The sequence below is a fragment of the Dasypus novemcinctus genome, chromosome 10 (genome assembly GCF_030445035.2).
Source record: "Dasypus novemcinctus isolate mDasNov1 chromosome 10, mDasNov1.1.hap2, whole genome shotgun sequence".
In the NCBI taxonomy this organism is placed as follows: Eukaryota; Metazoa; Chordata; class Mammalia; order Cingulata; family Dasypodidae; genus Dasypus; species Dasypus novemcinctus.
Genome location: NC_080682.1, coordinates 90,799,608 through 90,811,320, shown reverse-complemented (window position 1 = coordinate 90,811,320; position 11,713 = coordinate 90,799,608). Strand labels below are relative to the sequence as shown.

At 46.5% G+C, this 11,713-nt stretch overlaps 1 protein-coding gene across 1 annotated transcript; it reads right to left on the bottom strand.

The window, feature by feature from the left end:
* Positions 1 to 2,169: 2,169 nt before the first annotated feature.
* HPX (hemopexin) lies at positions 2,170 to 8,755 on the bottom strand. The gene is made up of 10 exons (XM_058305815.2): positions 8,600 to 8,755; positions 8,375 to 8,439; positions 8,206 to 8,277; positions 7,919 to 8,040; positions 6,131 to 6,281; positions 4,620 to 4,832; positions 4,218 to 4,361; positions 2,890 to 3,020; positions 2,642 to 2,804; positions 2,170 to 2,503 (listed from the first exon to the last, which is right to left on the bottom strand). Exons 1-10 carry the CDS (start codon positions 8,677 to 8,679, stop codon positions 2,232 to 2,234), a joined length of 1,413 nt encoding a protein of 470 aa, XP_058161798.1. The 5' UTR covers positions 8,680 to 8,755; the 3' UTR covers positions 2,170 to 2,231.
* Positions 8,756 to 11,713: the final 2,958 nt, after the last annotated feature.

The following is an 11,713-nucleotide window of genomic DNA, read 5'->3' as shown; positions in this document are numbered from 1 at the left end:
TCAGTAATATTTCTGTACACTAGTGTAAAAAGACAGAGAACTACAAGTGTTGGAGAGGATAAGGAGAGATAGGAGCACTAATTCATGGTTGGTGGGAATATAGAACAGTACAACCACGGTGGAGGACGGTTTGGCAGTTCCTAAGGAAGTTAGATATATGTATTAGTCAGTTCAAAGAGGTGCTGACGTGAAGTACCAGAAATCTGCTGGCTTTTATAAGGGGTACTTATTTGGGTAAAAGCTTACAGTTACAAGGCCCTAAAGAGTCTGACTCAAGGTACCGTAAGAGGTATTTTCTCACCAAAGTCTGTTGCCATGTGTTGAAGCAAGATGGTTGCTGATCTCTGCGAGAGCTCACTCAGCCTTCCTCTTCTCTTAAGGCTTCTTCCAATCTCAGCTGTAGGCTGGCATAGGGCTTGTCTCTCAGGGCTTCCTATACCTGTCTCTGGCATAGGGTTTATTTCTCTCCAGGCTTTCTCAGCTGCAAACTATCAGGCAAATGGTTCATCTCTCCCCAGGGTCCCAGGATCAAATATGACAGAGATCTCTCTTCCTATGTGTCTCCTTGGTTAAGTGTCCATTTATATAGGCCCACCAAGGGGATGGGAACTCAACCTGAGTCACACCTACTCACATGGTCGAATCAAAAGCCCTAAATTTATTTTACCAATTTAAATTTAAATCCTTTGAATTTAACACAATCAAAGGGTATCACACTCAGAGGAATAGATTAATTTACAAACCCATTCTTTATCTTTTTTGGGGGATTCATAAATAATCTCAAACTGCCACAGCAGCTGATATATATTTGCTGAAGGAGTAGCATAAATTCTACTCATCTTTTAAAATTCAGCTCAAATATTATGTTACATATAAAGCCTTTCCTGACCCAATCTTCCCACTTCAAGTGGCCCTGCTGGGGTGGGAAGGTAGGAAGAAGGGAAAGGGTCTCGCTTGAGACCCAGCTGCCTGTAGTCCGCCCCCAATACCCAGTCACATGGTTGTCAGCCAGTTTGGAGCCTAAAGCCTTGGTCACTTTATGACCAGGTAAGAACCAAGCACTGTAACCTTAACCAAGGCAAACTTTGCCGGCCTAGATGATGCAGATACGCAGGAGACTGAGGGGTGGGTCAGATCCTCTCTGCCAACAGGGCTTCTGAGGCTCCAGCTGGATTCCCCCTAAGGGTTGGATCCTGGAAATGTGTTTCATGGTGCCAGGTACCTGAGAATCTCTCCTCTTGTCCCCTTTCCTCTCTCCAAGTTTCTCTAACACACAGCTAGCATTTTGCTCAGTTTCCCCACCCTCAGCCTCATTCCACCTATGGGGATACCGTGATGGTTAATTTCATGTGTCAGTTTGGCTAGGTGTCCAGTTGTTTAGTCCAGCAAGCACTGGCCTATTAAGGTGAGGGTATTTCATAGATTTAAATCAGTTGATTGCAGCTCTGGGTGATGTTCTACAATCAATAGAGGAGACTGCCTTCAGCAATGAAAGAAGTCTCATCCAGTCAGTCAAAGGCCTTAAAGGGAGAACTGACAATTTCAGCAGTCAGAAAGCAGAATTTCTATCTCTACTTCAGCCAGTCAGCTTCTCCTGGGGAATTCATCATCACCTTTGACTTCCCAACTTTTTTGCCTACTGTGCAGTTCACACTTTCCAATCCCCATGGTCACGGGAGACACTTCTAACATTAAATCCCATCATATTTACATATATACAGCCTGTTGGCTAGGTTTCTTTGGAGGACCCCTGACTAGCACAGGACCAAAGCCTCTTTTTCCCACATGGTGCTATCTGAACCACCCAGAACCACAATTTGAGGGTGCCCAAATAGGAACCCCTCAAATGGCAACTCTGAGCCAATTCACACTGCTCATGTGTAGATGCCCCAGATCCTGTGTCCCTGATGCCAAGCTGTGGTCAGTTATGAGCAAGTAGGAATCTTACTTGCTGTGTAAACTCAGTAGTTCTTCCTATTCTGGTCCTATTTCCCCACTACATGTAGATTGTCTGGGAGACTACAGTTTATGATCTGAAAGTAGGAATCATCTGTACAGGAATGAAATTTGTCCCTTAGCCCTCCCAGCCTTTGCTTCTAACAGCCTCATTTGAGCTTGAGATCCTCAAAAGACGAGTTGCTAACCTCTCAATTCCAATAAAGAAGTATACAAGATGCACTATGACTTTATTATAAGAAAACTGGGAAGGTGGGGGCTGAGCCAGACTCACTTCAGGAGCCCCCTCCATGATTGCAGCCCAGGAGGCTGGTTACTCTCTGGGCCTGGGGAAGGGTCTTTGCTGTCTTCAGTTTGTCCACATCTCCATAGCAGTACAAATCAGGGCCGTGGATGAGGTACAAGCTGGGACCATTGGTGGAACATGGGTTGGGGCCAAGGGACTTTTCCACACACAGGGCTCCATCAACCTTCTTATGGGGCCAAGAAAGCTCTGTCCATGTGGCCTGAGCTCCTGACTTCAGGTCAAGCCACCACAGCTGCCGTCCTAGGAGGAAGGTATCAAATGTAACATGGCTTCCATGTCATAGTAATCCTAACCTAGCCCTTCTCATGCCCTGAGAAGGACATGTCCCATGGAGAGTCAACAGAACAAGCCACTCTTTAACACCCAGAAGTCCCTCACCTGCCATGATGTGGAGCCGAGAAGATCCAGGACAGCTAAAGGCTGCATCCACAGACTCAAGGCTAATCCCATTAGGGCTCCCAAATTCCTTCTCCAGCCTCTTTGGATAACCACTTGCTAGGGTATAACCTCCCTTTGTCAGGAAGACATACACCTTGGTGCCCTGGAGGACAAAGGATGTTAGAATCAACATAGATTTGAATATTTTTACCCCAGCCTCCACCTAAGGCCTCTCTTCCAACACTCACCTGGACCAGATAGAACTTGTCCTCCCAGGAAAAGGCAGCATCTACTATGGAAGGGCCTTGGGGCCACTGATGAGCAATGGGCCATCTATGCCACCCATCCTTGCTGGTGTCCAGACGCCAGTAGTAGGACTCTGTGGGGTACCAGGGGTAGTTCTAGTGCTGATGTTAAAAGCCCAGGTAATGAAAAGGCTAGTGACAAAGGCAGGGAATGAGTCAGGAAAGAGAGGAGAGAATGCACCTAGGGACCAAGAAGGAAGAGGTCATTTTGGAAAGAGAAGTAGAACAGGACTTGAGAAGCCATGTTGGGCATTGTGAACCAGTTGGAACTGGAGTTAAGGCAAACATGGAGAAAAGTGATCAAGTTGCCAGGTAATGCCAACACTCAGGGTTTGATGAGGGTCTCTATACTTCTCAGGTGTCTGCAGACAGAACAGGGGTCATAGATAATGAGATATTATGGCAAGAAATTAAAGGGGAAGCACCCACTGATTGTTCTTAGTCTGGCTGTGTTCTCTAACACTGTAAGGTGACAAGAGATTGTGGGAGCGGCCAGGCCAGCACCCCATTTTTCTTCTCTCCTTCTCATAACAAATTTTTAAAGAAATTGTCTAGTCTCTTTGTTCCTCAACCACTCCAATTATACTTCTGTTTCTCTCCTCCATTGAAATTGTTCTTGTCAAGGCTACCAGTGACTTCCATCTTGCCAAATACAAATGTTCTTAATTGTGGAGTAATTATTACCTGCCTAACTAACCCTAAGATATCTGTAGATATCATTAGATGACTATTACCTATGATATCGCACGTCAGGGAAGGGGTGTCTCTATTGACCACTCAGAGGGGGAAACTCCTGGGGTTGGTGAAAACCCCTCCGAAAGGGGCTAGGGTACTTCCTGGCAGATTTTCAGCAATGGGAATACCTCATTCCTGGATAATGCTATACTCAGAGTCTGGATGTAGGAACTGGGAAAAGATGGAGCTCCTGAGGATAACTTCAAGGAGAGCTAGAGGACCTGCAGGACATGGAGCAAGGAGGATATGAAAAGGTACAAGAACAGAGAGTGGTCCAAAGAGGGCAAAGAAATAGTCTTAAATGGTGCTGAGAGGTAGATAGATGGATGAAGTTAGAGACTTGGGCAATGAGAGACATGTTGAGAAAAGCAGCAGAGGAGATGAGAGGTTTGAGCAGGCATGCTAAGGATGGGGAACAGACAGGGCAAGATAAGGGAAATAATGATGAAGAAGGGTGAAATAGGTTAGGGATGGGAGACACAAGTGGAAGAGCGGGGTATGGAGGGCAGAGAAGGGGAATCTGGGGCATGTCTCACCAGTGAAGGCATAGGTGGCACCATGGTTGTCAGCTACCAGTGCAGACAAGACTACATCTGGACCACAGCGCACATCTATATACCCATGGCCGTGGTGTGTACCATTTCTATGGCTGGTCCTATTCCTGTGTCCAGGGGCATGACCTGGGAATAGAAATAAATGAGGGGAACACAGAGGGAGGCCAGAGGTCAGTGAGAGGTCTAACAGAGAGATGGCTGGAGTTAGTGGGTGAATGGCCTTCCATATGAGGATGATAGGGAAGAGCCAGGATAGAAATGGAGCTAGGGTTAGGGCCATGGTGTTATAACATGGAGTTAAGATGGGTGCTGGAGCACATGGGATTCACAGGTCAGGGGTGATGGGTGAATTCCACTGGGTCCCAGGGACTCGTACTTTCTCACCTCTGCCAGGGCAGGACATGAAGTAGTCTCGGACATCTCGAGGGTACTGGGGAGGCACCTCCCCCGTGATGGGGTTGAAACGCAGGAACTGGTTTTGCAGGAAGCAGTAGTGGCGGCCGAGCCATCGCAGGGCAGAGGAGCAGTTCCCAACGGCAGGCCAGGAACGCTCCTTTGTGGTTCCCGTAGCCATGTCCCAGAACCACTTGCGGTTACCTTGGTCCAATCAATCAACAAACACTCAGTGAGGCCAGGTTATGCCCATTCTTGTGCTGGACCTGGGCTCAGGATGGGCCAGATATGGTCCTGATTATATAGAGCTCACAGTCCAGCATGGAGACAGCTGAGGGAGTGACAATACAGCAAAACACAGCAGCAAAGTGCATATGACCAACTCAGCAAGGGTAGGGAAAATGTCCCAGAGAAGGTGATATTTAATCTGAGATCTAAAGCAAAGGAGTCACAATGTATACAAGGGGGATGAGGGGATGCAACTCCAGAGAGAGGGAAGAGCCTGAAGCCTGAGGTAAGTTTTATGTACAGGAAATAGTACAAAGCTTCTGGAGCTTAGTAGTCAAGGTCAAGAGACAATGTGAGACCTACAATCTGATTTATTGGACTTACCACACTCAGCTAAGATGGAGTTGAAGAAGGACAATCACCACACCATGGAGCCTAGAGTGATTACAACTGAAAATGGGAGGATGGCAGCCAGCATCCATGTGGAATCTGAGCCTCCTCTTGACATAGAGGTGCAATGGACACAACCAATCCAGTGTCCACATAGAAGAGGTGGCATTGGATTGGGAAAAGTGGACATGGTGGCTGATGGGTATGGGGAAAGGCAGGAAGAGATGAGAGGTGGGGGCGTATTTGGGACATGGAGCTGCCCTGGATGGTGCTTCAGAGGTAATCACCGGACATTGTAAATCCTCACAGGGCCCACTAGATGGAATAGAGGAGAGTATGGGCCATGATGTGGACCATTGTCTATGAGGTGCAGAGGTGCCCAAAGATGTACTTACCAAATCCAATGGATGTGTCATGATGATGGGAACGAGTGTTGTTGGGGGGGTGAGGGGGGGTGGGGGGTGGGGTTGAATGGGACCTCACATATATATTTTTAATGTAATATTATTACAAAGTCAATAAAAAATAAATAAATAAATAAATAAAAATAAAAAAAAAAAAAAGAGACAATGTGAGATGAGACTGGACCCATGGGCTTTGTCAAGGAGGGCCTTGTATGCCAGGTTAAGGGGTGTAGATTTGTCCGAAGGGACAATGAGGTACTTTTAGCAAAATTATACTCAGTTACTGTCCTCAGAATGGCTTCCAGTCACCTTCTCTTCCCCCTACATGAACTCTGAGTCATAACTGGCTTCTCTATTTCTTCCCTTCCTTAGGAATTCACCATCACCATCACTACCACTGCCACAATCACTGTTGGCCCCACCACCACCATCACTACCAGCCCCTAGCACCCAGCCTCTTGGACTCCAGCCTTCACTGACCTTGAAAGAAAAGGATACCCTCATTTGGGCACTCTCCACGGTGACATTCCACAGCTGCATCCACGGGGGAAGGGATTCCAGGAAATTCATCTTTGAGCAACTTTGGATTTGCTTTCTCCTTATCAGGAGGGTACACCCAGATTTTGTCCCCCTGCATACAAAAGCACTCTCTTTTAAGCTGTGCTACCCCAAATTCTGTCACTCTGCCTTCATACAACATCTTTGATTTGTTACACTTACGCAATATCTTCCTGCAGGCCCCCCCCCCATTTCAGTCCATTTATGGATAATAATACGTTGTCCCCTTGCACAAATACACACTTTCAGTTTTATGGTGCAAACCCAGGCATTATTGCCATAACATATACACATATCTGTTTATGCACCTCAGACACTCCTGTGATACACACCTCTGCAATACCACCAGATATCCATAAATAGCCTGCAGTCATCCATCCATTCATACATTGATTTTTTTCATTTATTTATATACTCATTCAAGAAACAGTTGCTCTTTCTCACTATATGCCAGATACTGTGCTAAGCACTAGAAGGAAAGGAATCAAGACCCTGCTTCTGCCTTCAAGGCGTTCACTGTACAAAGGCAGAAAGGATCCACACCTCCTAGCCCTGCAACTACTGTGACTGATAGAAAGTGTGAAGTGCTTGGGAACAGAAGGGGAATGCCTAAGTCTGCCTAGAGAGGTCCCAGCAGGTTTCACAGAGGAAGAATCATCTTAGCCAAGAGTTGGAAAATGAGCAGGAGTTTTCCAGGTGGACAAGTGAGAAAGAGTGCTACCAGCAGAGGGAGCAGCATGGATACAGTGCGGTCAAGGAGGCTTATTATGCTCAGAGAACTCCAGTAGTCTCCGTTGGCTGGCACCTCAGTTGGCTGGCACCTCGTCCCCTGGGACAAGCTAAGCCTGGAAAGATAATCAAGCACCAGATCATGTTCGTGGCTGGCCATGACCAAGCATGTAATGGTGCCATTTACTGAAACAGGGAACACAGAAGGGGGAATTGGTTAATGAGGAAGATGAAAAATTATGTTTGGAGGGTGCTGAATTTGAAGTGCCTGTGGAGCATCTACATTAGGGAGATCTGTTTGGAAATAGAGATGTGTGGAGCTCAAGAGAGAAATCCACATCTGGAGTCAACAGCTTAGACAGTCCTCAGAGCCATGGCTGTTTGGGGTCACTTGGGGGGTGTAGTGAGGGGCTAGGGCAGACCCCTAAGGGACACTCAGACTCTGGCTGAGGATGAGAAGCCTGAGAGGAGCTGGAAAAGAGGCCGGACAGAAAACAAAGCTCATAGTCTGGGCTGCCCCAACCATACAGTGCCTTTGAACGAGTTAGGAGAAAATACCCTTCCTCCAAGCAGACATGGCCTGGGCCAGGGCATGTGACTCACTTGCCCCTCAACCAGGTGCCATTGTATTGTGAAAAACCTGTGCAGCCATATTAGCTGGATCCAAATGCAGAGTCATGGAAGCCAAGGAAACAAAATGTCAAGAAGGAAAGAATGGCCCATAGCCTAGGTGTAGCAAAGAGGTAAAAAACCAAGGTTGGGACTGAAGAACAGCCAGCCACTGAGTATGGTGCCTGTGTGCCCCCCTCCTCCAGCCCCACACATACTCCCTTAGCCTGAGCATTGTGGGGAAAGGAAAGCACAGAAAGAGGAAACCTGGTACATATTGGCATGGGCTCTATGCCAAGGCCACTTGCAGAAGGGTCTCTAGTAGACAATCCAGCCCTTCCCGGCCCAACCCTGACCCTGACCCAGCAGTACCTTGATCAGGAAGACTCTGTCATGACCAAGGCGGAATGCAGCATCCACAGGGCCGATGAAATCCTTCCACCTCTCTGTGATCAACTCTCGGGTCCATGCATAACCCTTCCACACAGACTCCCCTGAAAAATCAATACTCATTCAGTGAACCATAGCAAATCTTTGACCTACAGAGATAGTTACAGAGAAGCTGTGAGTGATACTTCAGATAATTCCTAGTTGGAGATCCCCTCTGTGAAGGAGACCACACCTGAGACCCCATATCCCCCAACCCCAGCTCCTCCTACCTTTAAAAAACAGCATGGTCCCATCGTCGTCCAGGGTGGCAGCATCAATGCCCCAGCCATCTGAGCAGCGCTCTGGAGTGAGGGGTGGGAAATGGCAGAGTAAAAGACCAGCCCGATGATAAAATGCACAGGCCAGTCAGGCCAACGGACTCAGGGGTTGGAGTCTTACCAATCACGTCTGGGTCCAGAGTAGTCCCATTGCCACCTTCGGCCCCCTTCCTGGGGGTACCAGCCCTAGAGAGAAGACAGATAGCTATCTGAGTCCTTTGGGGCCAATCCCACTCCCTTAGCTCCTGATTCCAAACCTTTCCCAGGTCTGAAAACAGGCCCTGGCCCACCCTCCCCCACCCTCCCCCACACCCCAGTTTTCTGGCCCTAGTTCCAGTACACTCACAGAAGAGGGTGGGCCACGGCCAGTGAGCAGCACAGGCCCACCAGTCCCAGTGCAAGTGGTGCTCCCAATACCCTAGCCATGCTGAGCTGGGAGGGCACAGGACAGCTCCAGGTACCCGGTTTGAATGCCTTATATAGAGATGGCAGCTGCTCCACCCCCTGCCTCCAACCCTACTGGGAATGAACTGTCTCCCAGGACCAAGCAAATATTGGCCGATTTCATCACTACAAATAGGATCAGACTCTGGATATAAATCTAAGTTCAGGACTCCCATTTCCCAGCAGGGGACCCCACCCCCTACAGCGACTTCTGAGCAGTGACTAGCCAATAATGTTGATGTCCAGCTGTGATTCCCATTACTTTGGCAGTGGGTGCCAACCCAGGTGCCCATAAAGGCAGGGAAAGGGGTGGCCTGCAGATCATCTTTCTGTGGTTTGATTTACCTCTCCATTGGGGGAGGGGAGAAGAGAAGGAAACTAACATTTTTGCGTCCTAAGTGTCAAGTTCTGCTCTAGGACAGATTCAGCTAGAGACACTGATACTTATACATACTTAGTAACCACACACACAGATAACATTCTTAGAAATACTCTGAGAACAGCTTTTTCCAAGCTCCACTGAGAGCCTTTCCAGGGCACCCCTATTCTCAGCAGCTTCGCCCTTGGGCTAGTGATTTTTTGGGTCAATGTCCCACCATTGCCAAATGTAACCTAACCCCCACTGGCAAAGTGCTTTGCAAAAATTTCCCCTGGGAGGGAGTGTCTGACAGTAATGGGGCCGGAAGAGGAGGTGTCTCTCTTCCAGAGCACTACTAGTAATTAGTCTTTCTTGGCAGTTTCCACCTTAGGGGAAAAGTGCTTTATTTACCCATCACAGAATAAATAGAACTGTAACTGGGGTTTCACAATATTTACAGCTGATTCCTGCTTAAATGCTATCTTCCCAATGAAGCCATTCTTGAACCCTTGTCTAACCATTTCAGGCTCCTGCTTGTTTCCTTAATGTCACTTACTAAAACTTGAAATTATTTCATCTACTTGCTTGTTTGCTCGTTTCATTTATCTTGTTTATTTTTTACATGGTATACTTTTTTATTTATTAGGAAAGTTGTGTGTTTACAGGATTCCCATGCATCACCCCACCACCAACAACTCACACTGGTGTGGAACATTTGTTAAATGGATGATAGCACGTTTTTATGATTGTAGTATTAACTAAAGTCCATGGTATAACTTAGGGCCCACAGCTCGTGTAGTAAATTTCCATGGATTTTTAAATAAATTTTTATTCTGATACCATATATACAGTTTAACAGTCCCCCCCCCCCTTTTTACACTTTTTAAAAATTAAAGTTAATAGATTAAAAGAACATTATATTAAAAATGTTAAAAAAAATAAGAGGTTCTCATATACCCTGCTCCCCACCCCATCATTTTTGTAAATTGTATTTTTGTGAAGCTATATACATCACAAAAAAAGTTACATTAAAAGATATGAGGTTCCCATATACTCCCCACCCCCCATACCTACTCCTCCCACACCTACAACCTCCTCCATCATTATGGCACACTCATCGCACTTGGCAAACACATTTTTGAGCATTGCTGCACCACATAGATAATAGTTCATCTGTAGTTCACATTCTCCCCCAGTACATTCAGTAAGTTAAGGCAGGATATATAAAGTCCAGCATCTGACCCTGCAAAATCATTTAGGACAACTCAGAGTCCCAAAAATGCCCCCACATCCATCTCTTCTTCCATCTCCCTGCCCTCAGCAACTACTGTGGTCAGTTTCTCTACCTCAATGCTACAATTTCTTCTGTTACTAATCACAATAGTTTTATAGTAGGAGATCAGTAAGTCCACTCTAATCCATATTTTATTCCTCCATTCTGTGGACCCTGGGATGGTTATGTCCACTACATCTCTAGATCAAGAAGGGGCTTAGGTTCCACATGGATGATGGATGCAATTCCTCTGCTTGCAGTTGTTGGCACTGTTTATTCCCTGGTGTGGTGGTTGACCATCTTCACCTCCATGTTAGGTGACCTGGGTAAGTCCAATGAACCAGAGAGTAGGAGTCGTAACTCTGCTGAGGCTCAGGGCTCAGCTGGCACATGGGCAGTCCAGAGATTCAAGTCCCCTGAATATGCACCATCCCTAGCATCACCCACAGGTTCATTAAAATGACAGAAGAGGCATGTGTAGGAAGGTCACATCTGAGTCCAGCTCCATCACACTCAGGAGCACAAATTCCAAAGTAGGGCCCTCTGACATGGCACAGAACTCCAAATCCATCTGCCATGATCATATACCCCGTGGATCTCCATAGCCTACAGGAGAACCAGCACCTAGGGTTGTGTCTACTTTGGTTCTCTCTGGGGTCCTGCTGAGGTGTGCGTAAGCGTGACCCCTCCTGACCTCCCACATCTTTTTGGAAGACTCTTAGCCATATAAACTCATTTGTCTTTGCCATTTCCGCCTTTTTATTCAAGGTCAAAAAGCAGTTTTTAACACTTGATCCAATCTGTAGGCTGAGATATTCTGCTGGTTTGAAACAATTCCTCTTTTAATCATATTCAGATATAAATTTCAGTGCTGTAGGTTGCACTCACAATGTTGTGCTACCGTTACCACCATCCATCCCCACAACATTCCCATCATTCCACATAGGATCCCTGTACATTTTAAACTTTAAATTCCCATTCCCTATGCTCACCCTGTCCCCTAGTAACCTATATTCTAGATCAGGAATTCCTCACCTTTTTTGTTCTATGGACTCCTTTGCTAGTCAGGTGAAAACCATGGACCCCTTACTAAGCCCACACTATACTGTGTATTATTTAATAAATATATCACACCCACACCAACACGTCCCTACAAAAATAATGTCTTTTTGAATTTCAAGTCAAGCTCATGGACCCCTGGTTAAGAACCACTGTTCTAGGTTCTGACTCCATCCGTTTGCTTATTCTAATTGTTTCAAATCAGTGAGATTATGCAACTTTTGTCCTTTTATGTCTGGTTTATTTCGTTTTACATAAACTATTACCATTATATTCCTGTCACCTAAAACAGTGCCTGGCAAATAATAGGTGCTAAATAAATATTT

What these genes read in the sequence shown, in the direction of transcription:
- HPX (XM_058305815.2), bottom strand. Translation starts at nt 8,679, where the DNA reads ATGGCTAGGGTATTGGGAGCACCACTTGCACTGGGACTGGTGGGCCTG. An exon ending in GCCGTGGCCCACCCTCTTCT is followed by an intron (nt 8,440 to 8,599) that starts GTGAGTGTACTG and finishes TCTTCTCTCTAG; the next exon opens with GGCTGGTACCCCCAGGAAGG. An exon ending in GACCATGCTGTTTTTTAAAG is followed by an intron (nt 8,041 to 8,205) that starts GTAGGAGGAGCT and finishes TTGATTTTTCAG; the next exon opens with GGGAGTCTGTGTGGAAGGGT.